Source organism: Trichomycterus rosablanca, chromosome 21, assembly GCF_030014385.1.
Source record: "Trichomycterus rosablanca isolate fTriRos1 chromosome 21, fTriRos1.hap1, whole genome shotgun sequence".
NCBI lineage: Eukaryota > Metazoa > Chordata > Actinopteri > Siluriformes > Trichomycteridae > Trichomycterus > Trichomycterus rosablanca.
The window spans coordinates 6,936,893-6,952,015 of NC_086008.1; the positions used below are offsets into that span (position 1 = coordinate 6,936,893).

General features: G+C 38.4%; 1 protein-coding gene across 3 annotated transcripts in view; it reads right to left on the minus strand.

Annotated features, from left to right (window-relative positions):
• Nucleotides 1–7,258: 7,258 nt before the first annotated feature.
• rxrab (retinoid x receptor, alpha b) overlaps nt 7,259–15,123 on the minus strand; it is a 46,591-nt gene continuing 38,726 nt past the window's right edge. For 2 of the 3 annotated variants that reach the window (XM_063018142.1, XM_063018144.1), the window contains exons 7-11: nt 13,655–13,784; nt 12,829–12,961; nt 12,436–12,527; nt 10,956–11,061; nt 7,259–8,011 (exon numbers count right to left, since the gene is read on the minus strand). In XM_063018142.1, the coding sequence (XP_062874212.1) occupies nt 7,864–8,011; nt 10,956–11,061; nt 12,436–12,527; nt 12,829–12,961; nt 13,655–13,784 (609 nt within the window). In that variant the 3' untranslated portion in view covers nt 7,259–7,863. Of the gene's footprint in view, nt 8,012–9,201; nt 9,447–10,955; nt 11,062–12,435; nt 12,528–12,828; nt 12,962–13,654; nt 13,785–15,123 lie in introns of those variants that run through there. The other variant, XM_063018143.1, reaches the window with a different exon arrangement.

A 15,123-nucleotide genomic window follows, 5' to 3' on the forward strand; every position in this document is an offset into this window, starting at 1 on the left:
CAATTAAAGACTATAAGCCTGTTTATTCATGTCAACTCATGTAATTCATGTCAGATTCTGGCTATTGGCACACACGCTAACATATCAGGGTCACTGCTGGTAGAGAAGGGATAACATATTGTGCATAGTGAAAGATGAGCGACAGTCAGTAATGTGTATATTTGCAAACTGCACCTTCAGCTACAGCTCATATATCTAGGTACACAATCGCACCTAATAAACTGCCCACATAGTGTATGTGAAATATTAAAATCTGTAAACGTTTTAGTTGCTTCTCAGATGTGATATATAAAATGTGTTGTTTTATTGTTTTGTCCTGTACTTAGTACCGGTGTTCAGAAATGAGCATTGAAGAGTCCTTCACATAATAAACATTGTATGAGAAGACAACACAATCGATTCATTCTCGTTGTTTAATATAAAAACAAGATGTTCATTAATTTCCAGGTAAAGCAGTTAAAACTTAAGAACAAAATAATAATGTTTCATTGGCAACATGTTTACGTGAAACTTTAGCCCAGCTGATGGCATGAACTTTTCATTTAAACAAAAGCAACATTTACCTGCAGAATATGAATTACATTTGTATAAAAATATATTTGTTTGTAAATCTCTTCTGATTCTACTTTCACAATTACCTGGATTATCATGGGAGGAAAACGTCTGAGCTTTAGCAGTACCAGTTATTTTAATAAACCCTGTTTGACTTTCATAGTCCAACACCTTGAAATACTCAATTAGAACCTTTAGGATTTTGGTTCACATTACTTCAATCAACAAACTCTATTTCCAGATAAGTTGGGAAACTTTGTAAAATGCAATAAAACAAGAATCTGGGCTTTGTTAATTTTTCTGAACCTTTATTTATGACAAAAAGACAAAGAAATGATTTCCAGTTTTTCTTTTTTTACTTTTTACTGACCAACTTAATTATATATTGTAAAGATAAGCACATGTACACTTTGATGCTGTGGTACATCACCTTTCCTTTTAATTAAGCTTTTTAATTGTTTGGGAACTGATTGTTTGATACTAATTGTTACAGTTTTGCAAGTGACAATTTTGCCATGACCCATTTTATCTCTCAATGACTAAGCCTTTGGTGGATCTATGAAACCCTTAACTGTTACTAATGCACCTGGTTATTGTGGAACATTGTAAAAACAGTGTAACTTGATATTCTACAAACTTTTGTCCTACTTTATTGGAGTGTGTTGCAGGCAGCAAATTAAAAATTTGTTAATAATTACAATATTCAATTAAACTGGCCAGTCAAAACATTAAAAGTCGTTTCTTTTTTTTCAGTGAAATAAAGGTTTTAAAAAATTAACAATGTAAAAAACGACCCAGTAACAGTGTTAAAACTGTTTGGTATTAGAGACATGAAGTCTAAAACCTTTACATAGGAAAATGAGATTGTTTAAAATGCTTTTTTTTTCCTTATGCAAAGACATTGAATGTAAACCATGTATTTGTATGTCAGCCTGAGTTTAGCTTCTGCATCCATGTGAGTACTGAGATTATAAAAGGATTAGTAACTTATTTAAAAAATCTAAATGAATTATTCCATCTGTTACCTTGTTTTTATTAAACACTGTTTTAGTTCAGCTAGGCTCAGTCTGCATTTCTATTAGCATCACACCACAATGTGTCTGTTCGTTAGCATACAGAAAAGTCATTGCACAATACGACGTATTAGTAAATAAAAAGTGTTCCAACAAGTTTGTACCAAGCTTGAGGTCTGAAAATGGTTATTACGCGACAGTTTTAATGTCTGAACAATGTTAAACAATAACGTATTTAAGTAATAAATGCTTCAGATTCCTGTTAGCAGTGAAAGCTGCGGTGTTACATGTGCGACACCAGAGGGCAGACAAAGCTTTCCCCAAACCTTCCACAACATCCCTGAGGCCTGAGCATGAGCTGAATTCTCCTAACAAAAGGTACATTCACATTACAAACCAAGACTTACTGCTTAATTTATCATTTTTTAGAGTTTGCATATGATCCTTATGATGAGATCTGATGAGATGGGTTTGGCTACATGCTAACAAGAGTACAGTAAACAGGTCGTATCCTAAAATGTGCCAAATATGCACGGTATTTACAGTACACATATGACCCTCACCAAATCATGAACAAATATTAGATGGACAGACTGTTGGTCAACTGTTCATGATGAGGTTAAGGAAATAAAATGGCCAGCTACATGGCATTTGTTGTTTTTGCAGCTGGAGCTGCCATCTCTCTTTTTTAATATTTATTTAGCCACTATTGACGTGCTACTAAGACTTAATGATGACAGTGAAAAGTTGGACAATACAGACTTTGATACAATACCAGACTCCCCTTAGGCTGTGTTCACACTGCTGGTAAAATAAAGGTTTATTTAACTAAATAATCTAATACATTTTAGGTGTTTTGACTTTTGTAAACTGACTAACAATAGAAGATCATTTATCTTAAATTTTTAATCAAATCAAAGTCTGTACAGCTTCTAATCAGTCTTAGATGAAGTGTTTTCCTTTTGCATGTGGGTCGGTTCTGTGCTTACTAGTTTTACACATAGAGCATGTGAAAATAGTGTGAACAGCCTAAATCAAGGTCGGAATTGAGGATTTTTTAATGTGGTGAGAGCCCAGGTACCAGTAAGCCCTAGTTATACCACAAATGTGCCATTAATCATCATGCAAAGTGATTGTGGCCAGGCTGAGGTTAAGAAACTTTAACTGGATATGTTCTTTAGCTATGCCTAGTTTGCAGGTTAATTTATTAATTTGGGGGACATTACCAGGTTTTACACACACACACACACACACACACACACACACACACACATACACACACACACACACACACACACACACACACTGTTTTATACATTGGAAGTCTGTTGGCAATCTCTTCACATGTCTCAATCACTGTAAAAAATGTATTACTGATTTTACTTCATCTAATGCAGGCCCCAGATTTACTGCAATGCTGCAATTTATTTAATACTAAAAAAATGAGGTTGGGTATTGAGTAATATGGTAGTGGCACTGGTTCAAGCCCCACCACTGCTAGACTGGGCCCTTGAGCAAGGCCATTATCCCTACATTGCTTGGATTGTATACAGTCACAATTGTTATTGGCTTTGCACAAAAGCCTCAGCTAAACGCTGTAAATGTAATGCTGTATTAACGCTGATACAAAGCAATAGCAATCGTTTCCACCATTTTAAATGAACTGTGTATTAACGTTAAGCTTTGGCCCTAAAGAGGTCAATACAGCAGAACAGGTATACTGTTGGACACAGATGTGAATTAATGTATATATTTTATATATATATATATATATATATATATATATATCACGATCCATTAATTCACATCTGTGTCCAACAGTACACCTGTTCTGCTGTATTGACCTCTTCATGCAGAATTAGACTACATTTACAACACTGGAGTATAGCCCCAGTCATTCCGGGATTTTAGCAAAAACTATATATATATACAGTATATATACAGTGTATCACAAAAGTGAGTACACCCCTCACATTTCTGCAGATATTTAAGTATATCTATTCATGGGACAACACTGACAAAATGACACTTTGACACAATGAAAAGTAGTCTGTGTGCAGCTTATATAACAGTGTAAATTTATTCTTCCCTCAAAATAACTCAATATACAGCCATTAATGTCTAAACCACCGGCAACAAAAGTGAGTACACCCCTAAGAGACTACACCCCTAAATGTCCAAATTGAGCACTGCTTGTCATTTTCCCTCCAAAATGTCATGTGATTTGTTAGTGTTACTAGGTCTCAGGTGTGCATAGGGAGCAGGTGTGTTCAATTTAGTAGTACAGCTCTCACACTCTCTCATACTGGTCACTGAAAGTTCCAACATGGCACCTCATGGCAAAGAACTCTCTGAGGATCTTAAAAGACGAATTGTTGCGCTACATGAAGATGGCCAAGGCTACAAGAAGATTGCCAACACCCTGAAACTGAGCTGCAGCACAGTGGCCAAGATCATCCAGCGTTTTAAAAGAGCAGGGTCCACTCAGAACAGACCTCGCGTTGGTCGTCCAAAGAAGCTGAGTGCACGTGCTCAGCGTCACATCCAACTGCTGTCTTTGAAAGATAGGCGCAGGAGTGCTGTCAGCATTGCTGCAGAGATTGAAAAGGTGGGGGGTCAGCCTGTCAGTGCTCAGACCATACGCCGCACACTACATCAAATTGGTCTGCATGGCTGTCACCCCAGAAGGAAGCCTCTTCTGAAGTCTCTACACAAGAAAGCCCGCAAACAGTTTGCTGAAGACATGTCAACAAAGGACATGGATTACTGGAACCATGTCCTATGGTCTGATGAGACCAAGATTAATTTGTTTGGTTCAGATGGTCTCAAGCATGTGTGGCGGCAATCAGGTGAGGAGTACAAAGATAAGTGTGTCATGCCTACAGTCAAGCATGGTGGTGGGAATGCCATGGTCTGGGGCTGCATGAGTGCAGCAGGTGTTGGGGAGTTACATTTCATTGAGGGACACATGAACTCCAATATGTACTGTGAAATACTGAAGCAGAGCATGATCCCCTCCCTCCAGAAACTGGGTCGCAGGGCAGTGTTCCAGCATGATAATGACCCCAAACACACCTCTAAGACGACCACTGCTTTATTGAAGAGGCTGAGGGTAAAGGTGATGGACTGGCCAAGCATGTCTCCAGACCTAAACCCAATAGAACATCTTTGGGGCATCCTCAAGCGGAAGGTGGAGGAGCGCAAAGTCTCGAATATTCGCCAGCTCCGTGATGTCGTCATGGAGGAGTGGAAAAGCATTCCAGTGGCAACCTGTGAAGCTCTGGTAAACTCCATGCCCAGGAGAGTTAAGGCAGTTCTGGGAAATAATGGTGGCCACACAAAATATTGACACTTCAGGAACTTTCACTAAGGGGTGTACTCACTTTTGTTGCCGGTGGTTTAGACATTAATGGCTGTATATTGAGTTATTTTGAGGGATGAATAAATTTACACTGTTATATAAGCTGCACACAGACTACTTTTCATTGTGTCAAAGTGTCATTTTGTCAGTGTTGTCCCATGAAAAGATATACTTAAATATCTGCAGAAATGTGAGGGGTGTACTCACTTTTGTGATACACTGTATATATATATATATATATATATATATATATATATATATATATATTGTCCCATGAAAAGATATACTTAAATATCTGCAGAAATGTGAGGGGTGTACTCACTTTTGTGATACACTGTATATATATATATATATATATATATATATATATATATATATATATATATATATATATATATATATATATATATATATATATATATATATATATACAGTGTATCACAAAAGTGAGTACACCCCTCACATTTCTGCAGATATTTAAGTATATCTTTTCATGGGACAACACTGACAAAATGACACTTTGACACAATGAAAAGTAGTCTGTGTGCAGCTTATATAACAGTGTAAATGTATTCTTCCCTCAAAATAACTCAATATACAGCCATTAATGTCTAAACCACCGGCAACAAAAGTGAGTACACCCCTTAGTGAAAGTTCCTGAAGTGTCAATATTTTGTGTGGCCACCATTATTTCCCAGAACTGCCTTAACTCTCCTGGGCATGGACTTTACCAGAGCTTCACAGGTTGCCACTGGAATGCTTTTCCACTCCTCCATGACGACATCACGGAGCTGGCGGATATTCGAGACTTTGCACTCCTCCACCTTCCGCTTGAGGATGCCCCAAAGATGTTCTATTGGGTTTAGGTCTGGAGACATGCTTGGCCAGTCCATCACCTTTACCCTCAGCCTCTTCAATAAAGCAGTGGTCGTCTTAGAGGTGTGTTTGGGGTCATTATCATGCTGGAACACTGCCCTGCGACCCATTTTCCGGAGGGAGGGGATCATGCTCTGCTTCAGTATTTCACAGTACTTATTGGAGTTCATGTGTCCCTCAATGAAATGTAACTCCCCAACACCTGCTGCACTCATGCAGCCCCAGACCATGGCATTCCCACCACCATGCTTGACTGTAGGCATGACACACTTATCTTTGTACTCCTCACCTGATTGCCGCCACACATGCTTGAGACCATCTGAACCAAACAAATTAATCTTGGTCTCATCAGACCATAGGACATGGTTCCAGTAATCCATGTCCTTTGTTGACATGTCTTCAGCAAACTGTTTGCGGGCTTTCTTGTGTAGAGACTTCAGAAGAGGCTTCTTTCTGGGGTGACAGCCATGCAGACCAATTTGATGTAGTGTGCGGCGTATGGTCTGAGCACTGACAGGCTGACCCCCCACCTTTTCAATCTCTGCAGCAATGCTGACAGCACTCCTGCGCCTATCTTTCAAAGACAGCAGTTGGATGTGACGCTGAGCACGTGCACTCAGCTTCTTTGGACGACCAACGCGAGGTCTGTTCTGAGTGGACCCTGCTCTTTTAAAACGCTGGATGATCTTGGCCACTGTGCTGCAGCTCAGTTTCAGGGTGTTGGCAATCTTCTTGTAGCCTTGGCCATCTTCATGTAGCGCAACAATTCGTCTTTTAAGATCCTCAGAGAGTTCTTTGCCATGAGGTGCCATGTTGGAACTTTCAGTGACCAGTATGAGAGAGTGTGAGAGCTGTACTACTAAATTGAACACACCTGCTCCCTATGCACACCTGAGACCTAGTAACACTAACAAATCACATGACATTTTGGAGGGAAAATGACAAGCAGTGCTCAATTTGGACATTTAGGGGTGTAGTCTCTTAGGGGTGTACTCACTTTTGTTGCCGGTGGTTTAGACATTAATGGCTGTATATTGAGTTATTTTGAGGGAAGAATAAATTTACACTGTTATATAAGCTGCACACAGACTACTTTTCATTGTGTCAAAGTGTCATTTTGTCAGTGTTGTCCCATGAAAAGATATACTTAAATATCTGCAGAAATGTGAGGGGTGTACTCACTTTTGTGATACACTGTATATATATATTGCATGACTGGGGCTATGTAAATGTAGCCTAATTCTGTATTTTTGTAGCATAAATGTCGCATTATAGGTCTTGTTAGACAATTGAGATGAATTCTGCGTCTGACCAGATATTGTGTCAGGCTCTGCGAAAAGAGTACTAGTTACTTCTGCAGTCAAACATTGCCCATTTTACCTTGAAGCCTTGTGAATTGAACACTTTGATAAATGAAAAATCAATAAGTGCTGAAAATTGAAGCGTTCATATTGGGTTTTTTTTTCTTTTACATTTTCTTTACCAAGATTTTCAGGTATTACAAAAATTGCAAAACACAAAACATTAACACTGAATATTTTTGTACATACAGTTCAGTCTATAACAAAGGCAGTGATGAGGTGTCAAAGAAATGAGTCGTGGTACCAAGGGTTTGAGCTGAGTTGAGGTATTGCATGTTTTCTTGAATGTTGCATCCTTGTACACTTATACATTAACGTTTACAGCGATGAAACTGTTTGACCAAAAGCCTTGTGAGAGGGGTGGAATGGAGAGGTAGGCCAGAATGAGAAAATCACAGGAGTTCTCATATAAAATCCATAGGACCTTTTCTCCCAAACAACCAGCATTGACACTTAATCCATCTTCCTTAGACATGAATCCACACTGAACAGTCTTTGTAATTAGATGATTTACAAATTTCAGAGATAAAGCACTGAAGCAGAGCTCGTAGTTCATGTGTCTCTCGGTATGAAGTTTATCAGAAATAAAGCAGGTGGCGCTGAGATGCATCGCGTCAGTCTTTGGAGGTGATGTGTGCAAAAGACTGCACACGGTTGTTTCTGAGCAACGTTGTAATAGGCAAAAGGAGACACGGCTCCGTTATGTCATTTGATGTGGCGCCTCTAGCATTTCCATTAGGAAAGTGTCGATAGGTGTGTCTCCGATGAGTTTGAAGAAAAAGAGGTGTTCTAGACACTTCAGACCGATGGAGCGCAAAGCAGGCAGTCGAAGGAGCAATTTAGCAAATCTGTTATAAAGATTGGGGGGGAAAAAATCTAATTTAGAAAATAAGTAGAATATTGGCCAATGTCTTCACAAAAAGTAAATCAATGGTTTGTTCAAGTGTTTTGAAAATGTGAAATATTTTTTATTTTTAATAAATAATATAAAACCATGGAAATGTGTTTTGTGTACAGCAAATAGCCTATTAGCAAATCTGTTTAAAGAGTGGGAAGAAACATAATAATAGTGTAGAAAGGTTTAGTGATCTTCCTTTTTTTTTAACACGTTTAGGTTCAGAAACTTTGCATGTGTGTTCTTCAAGGTTCTACATTAATGTCATTTCTAATATGTGAAGAATAATGCCAGTATAGCACTGCATATGGCTTGTATGGGTTTTACCACAGACACCATTTTTGACACATTCCCCTTTTCTGATGACACAAAACTGCTCAAAACTCACTTATACTGGAAGTCTAAGGGCAGTTTTTGGGCACAAGCATTTATGCAATGCACACTTTCATAAATACTTCCATCAAACATGCAGCATGTATAAAGTAAACTGCAAATCAGTAAAGATGAAGTAAAATTTGCTTATTTGATAGGAAGCATGTGTGATTTATAAACTCCACCTCCCTGCACGTTTAATCACAAAATCAGATCCTGAATGTCCCTCATTTTAACACAAGGTTGCTATGGACATCACATTGATATTATTGACATTTTTATGTTTTTTCTCATTTTTCCCATTTTGACTTTATTCTCAAATCATTTCTACTTTACTCTTGAAATCATTTGACTTAATTCTACCAATTTTTTTGTACAGTGGCCTTAAAAGCCGTCGAATGGAGGTTAATGTAGGTTAAAGACTTTTGAAAAGTTAAGGCTATATGACTACTAAAACATTAACTATTAAATAACATGATTTTTTTACTTATGTACACAAGTGTGCAAAAACAAAATCTTAACATTGTTTATATTGTTAAAAAATGTGAAATCTTCGAGAACAGGTCTGTCATTTACAGTGGGGTCAAAAAGTATTTAGTCAGCCACTGATTGTGCAAGTACTCCTACTTAGAAAGATGAGAGAGGTCTGTAATTTTCATCATAGGTGCACTTCAACTATGAGAGACAAAATGAGAAAAAAAATCCAGGAAATCACATTGTAGGATTTTTTAAGAATTTATTCGTAAATTATGGTGGAAAATAAGTATTTGGTCAATTACAAACAAGCAAGATTTCTGGCTCTCACAGACCTGTAACTTCTTCTTTAAGAAGCTCTTCTGTCCTCCACTCGTTACCTGTATTAATGGCACCTGTTTGACCTCGTTATCTGTATAAAAGACACCTGTCCACAGCCTCAAACAGTCAGACTCCAAACTCAACCATGGCCAAGACCAAAGAGCTGTCGAAGGACACCAGGAAGAAAATTGTAGACCTGCACCAGGCTGGGAAGAGTGAATCTACAATAGGCAAGCAGGTTGGTGTGAATAAATCAACTGTGGGAGCAATTGTAAGAAAATGGAAGACATACAAGACCATTGATAATCTCCCTTGGGGTCAAGATCTCATCCCGTGGGGTCAAAATGATCATGAGAACGGTGAGCAAAAATCCCAGAACTACACGGAGGGACCTGATGAATGACCTGCAGAGAGCTGGGACCAAAGTAACAAAGGCTACCATCAGTAACACACTACGCCGAGAGGGACTCAAATCCTGCAGTGCCAGGCGTGTCCCCCTGCTTAAGCCAGTACATGTCCAGGCCCGTCTGATGTTTGCCAGAGAGCATATGGATGATCCAGAAGAGGATTGGGAGAATATCATGTGGTCAGATGAAACCAAAATGGAACTTTTTGGTAAAAACTCAACTCGTCGTGTTTGGAGGAAGAAGAAAAACCCAAGAACACCATACCTACTGTGAAGCATGGGGGTGGAAACATCATGCTTTGGGGCTGTTTTTCTGCAAAGGGGACAGGACGACTGATCCGTATTAAGGGAAGAATGAACGGGGCCATGTATCGTGAGATTTTAAGCCAAAACCTCCTTCCATCAGTGAGAGCATTGAAGATGGAACGTGGCTGGGTCTTCCAGCATGACAATGATCCCAAACACACCGCTCGGGCAACGAAGGAGTGGCTCCGTAAAAAGCATTTCAAGGTCCTGGAGTGGCCTAGCCAGTCTCCATACCTCAACCCCATAGAAAATTTGTGGAGTCCGTGTTGCCCAGCGACAGCCCCAAAACATCACTGCTCTAGAGGAGATCTGCATGGAGGAATGGGCCAAAATACCAGCTACAGTGTGTGCAAACCTGGTGAAGACTTCCAGGAAACGTTTGACCTCTGTCATTGCCAACAAAGGTTATGTTACGAAGTATTGAGTTGAACTTTTGTTATTGACCAAATACTTATTTTCCAACAAATTCTTTAAAAATCCTACAATGGGATTTCCTGGATTTTTTTTTCTCATTTTGTCTCTCATAGTTGAAGTGTACCTATGATGAAAATTACAGACCTCTCTCATCTTTCTAAGTAGGAGAACTTGCACAATCAGTGGCTGACTAAATACTTTTTGGCCCCACTGTATTTCACAATACTGATACACACATCAGTATATGCACTGACCACAGAAAATACACTGCAAATATACTGGAGAAAATTTACAAATACTGTAGTATTCCTTTATGGAAATCATTTGATAATGTTAGATAAATAAGTCATTATCATCTAAATAATACGGAATATTAATAACATTAATGCCATACTAATACACCTGCAAAATCACTGGATATTCTCTACAACAAAAGGCTGTTCATATTATTTATATAATTTTTCGATGTATGATGTTAAACACCTCATGATGAACTGTTTTACTGGTTCTACAGTTATCTACATTCCACTCATTGTTTTGGTTTTCAGGATTGTTATTCCATTTAGCTGAGAAACATGTAAAAAGAAAGCTTGTGTATACATACCTCCCAGGCTGATCTGGGTATTTCTGTTTACAGTACGCCTCCAGTGAAGCGTACACTTTCTCCCTGAGTGCCTCCACCTCTGCTGGGTTTGACAAGCCCTTAGAATCTAAACACAGAGAAAGGGAAGGTGTCATTGCATTGTATGTTCGAAAGTATTACAGGAGTCCATGTTTGTAGCTACTGGATACTGGAGACATGGCATATGTTCCATTTTAATACATACCATGCTACAAATCAAGTAATCAGTTTTATTTTTTAAGGCTTCACGGTTCATTGTGCATTTGAGAGCAATGTTGCAGCAACTTCTGTTGTTAAAAGATGCTGCAAGTTATAGAAACAGCAAATACTGCCAGCAAATATAAGTCTTTAGTTCAAAACAAACCACTTCCTAAGAATGTATGTGATATGGAAATGAAGGCAGAGCTGGCTACCATGAACACAACCGGGAAGTTTTTAATCATTCTGCAGTGTGCAGCAGATTTTAAAATGACATTAACGTTCACTTTATTACATTTACTTTTCCAATATCATGGTTCTTGGCAGAGGAACTATAAATACCAACTCTCATTTACTGCATATTTTTCAACTGATAAAATTCTGATTCATGCTAGAGTTCAATCACACACTAAAATCACACTTGAGATTTTTATATACATGACTTGTTTATCTAATTAAGTTTTATCCAGTCTCTTTCTCTCGCTCTTTCCCTCATCTCTCTTTCTATCTATAGATAATCGATAATCAGAACTGAGTTGAGAGATGTATCAGAGTATATAGAATAGAATAGAATGCCTTTATTTGTCATATATACATATACAGACATACAGTACAAAGAAATTCCTTCATCACATATCCCAGCTTATTTGGAAGCTGGGGTCAGAGTGCAGGGTCAGCCATCGTACGGTGCCCCTGGAGCAGACAGGGTTAAGGGCCTTGCCCAAGGGCCCAACAGTGTCTGCCTGGCAGAGCTGGGATTTGAACTACCAACCCACTAGGCTACCACTGTCCCAGTGGTATATATACTGTCAGACATGCCGTCTTTGTTCTGTATCAAAATCCTGTAGGGGTTCGTGTTTGTTCTTGTTTTTTCTTTGTGCTTATAGATTCTTCAACTTTTAAATCTTGTTGAGTTATTCTGTTGCAACTCACATTGCTTCTTCACATTTCTGTGCACAAAAACGAGCTGATGTTAAAAGACCAGCTCTGCCCATGTTTGTACGTTAAAAGTGATAGCAGACTGTTCTATCGTTCTACTGTTTATCTTCGTAGTAATGCCTGCATTCATGTTTGTCAGGTTTAGTTTTCAACCAGCTGTCTGTTTTTTCAATGTGATTAAATTCTTTGATTGTGTAAAAAAGCATTTTTCTCTGTAGCAATACTTATAGATAGATATTATAGATATTTTATGAAATGACAGAAAATCTGAAACAGAAAACCCTTTTGCGCAGTTCTTTACTTGTGTGTGCATGTGTTGCTGTACCTGGATTGAAGAGAACAATTGCTCTCAGGCATCCAAGCTCAGACTTGTCCATCTGCATGTCCCGCATCTTCGACACCAACTCCGTCAGCACTCTGTTCCAATAAAAAGTACTCAAGTGTAACCGCACAACTGTAACCTTTTTTTTTGTTTGACTATAGGAAAATTCATTTTTACTCAGAACAGTAGTTGGGGAAACTAAACATGATGGTTGTACAGGGCAGATGAGCTGTCACTTCTCTATCTGTATTAACCTGTTGCTCTAAAATATTGAGCTCATCAGATAGACTTGATTTTTGTACTGAATAAGTACTGAAAAAACTGTATTAATTACAATCAAACTTTACTACAAACTTTCTACTGTAAATTTTTTTGGGGAAACAATGCAACACTCACCTATCAAAAATGGCACCCACTCCAGCACTATGTGCACTGTTTCTATGCACATGGAGGCCAGTTGCTAACAATATGCCATCTTTCACACTTATTGAACGGTGTGAGAAAGAAGCAATAAGTAATTCGTTCCACCCTGTAAAGAAAAAAATGGGAAAACTTGAATAGCGTATTGGAAAGCTTTTCTATTAGGTTATTATAATTCTATTATTTTGATAATGATTCTTTAAAATGGCAAATGTTTATTTCTTTAATATTTAGTACAGAGATACAAAGCTCTCCTTGGTTCAAAATTCGGCGTTGCCACCAGTCGGCTGGGCGCCATCTAGCGGGCATACTTGGCAGTGCCTGCAGCAGACACTAATTGGCCACCGTGTTTGCTAGGGCCGGATGACCGGACTATGTGGGTGGGGTATTCAAATGCTGTGTAAAGACCCTGATTAGCAGATAGATGTGCCTGTGCAGAATGCATGGGCGAAAAGAAGGGGTCCGCTAGGACTGCGCACGGGTCGGAGGAGGCGTGAGCAGTAACATACCCTATTCGAATGCAATCGGGGTTCCCCAGCAGCAAAAGACAAATTGACTACGCTAAATCGGGAGAAAATTCATAAATAAATAGAAAAAAAAAAGGATTTTCATACAGTATTTTTTTTATCATAATCATAGTGACACATTTCTAACTCAAATTTGTATGATTCTGACATACATTCTAATAAACTCATAACTCATAAACTCATAACTGATTTGGACATTTGGTGTACAGTTCCTGAGCACAGATAAGTCATGAAATAATAAGACTATAAACAAAGGAGCTTGATCATATTGCTACCTGCTCGTAGGAGGATGACTTGGTTGTCTAAAGGCAAGTTGGAGAAGTGTGGTATCCTTTTGGCCCACTCCACTAATGTAAAAAGCTGTTTATCCGCAGCTTGGCAGATGTTTGTGACGGGGTCGTTGGGCTGCAGAGAGAGAAAGAAAAGAGAGAGAAAAAAATCCATAATAAAGACGCTGCTGCAGCAGTAGAGAAGCACTCGGCTGAAAACAGTTCTGTGTCTGGTTTGTATTAGGAACACAATCTGTAACCACTCGAGTTTTTTTCTTTTCTACACTTTATTTCTAAATACAAAATTGAATAAAGTATTGCTGCAGAATAACTTAAGTTAAAATGGTTGAAATGATGGGTAATGCAGACCCTGACGATTTTACACCAGAACTATAATCTATGTTCAGAACTTCAGACTACCATAAAACTAAAGGTGCACATTTACAAAAATGAATTGTATTCAAGTGTAATCATATGTGTTTACAAAATCTAATAATTCAAAAGTTTCTGTTTATTCTTTCATGTATCTTCAGTATTTTAATATTCAATATTTTAATATTTGGGACAGTGGTAGCCTAGTGGGTAGAGCTTTGGGCTATCAGCTGAATGGTTAAGAGTTCGAATCCCAGCTCTGCCATGCAGCCACTGTTGGGCCCTTGAGCAAGGCCCTTAACCCTCTCTGCTCCAGGGGCACGGTACATTGGCTGACCCTGCACTCTGACCCCAGCTTCCAAACAAGCTGGGATATGCGAACAAAGAATTTCGTTGTACTGTACACGTGTATATGTATATATGACAAATAAAGGCATTCTGTTATTCAGGTCTGTGACCTGGAGACATTGGGCACAAGGCATTACTACATCCAATAGACAGATCTGTTAGTTCCTTACAGCACTATGGGAGCAAAATGTACAGTATAATATATAAACATATGAACCAAAAATGACTGATGGTTTTAGTAATATATGGTGGTTTTAGTTTTTACTGATGGTTTTAGTAATATATTAAAAAAGAAGAAAAGCTTGTGCCCTGTAGTATCGAGCAATCAAATATCTGAAAAAAAAAAAATAAGAACCCTTTACTTTTTATTTTATACTAAAGTCCTTAAACTAGTACAATTACAAAAGGTTAAACATCAGATGCAAAGTATGTGGACAACTGACCATAAGCATGTTGAACATCCCTTTCCAAGACCAAATTGGTATATATATTGGGCAGCTTTTTCCATGTTGGTCACGAAATGCCAATCAAATTTGTGTTTAGGTAAAGTTTCAAGTATCCAAGAAAATCAGTTTTAAAAGGTAGTTCGAACCACACAATTTAAAACCGTTTCACTGTATTTGTATTACATATACATTGTATTACATTTGTATTACATGGAAAAGTTGCTGCCCATCACTGCCTAGTTGCCCTTGTTGGGTCCCTGCAAGGCCATTTTTCTTGTAATTTCTTGCATTATCATTGCCCTACATACA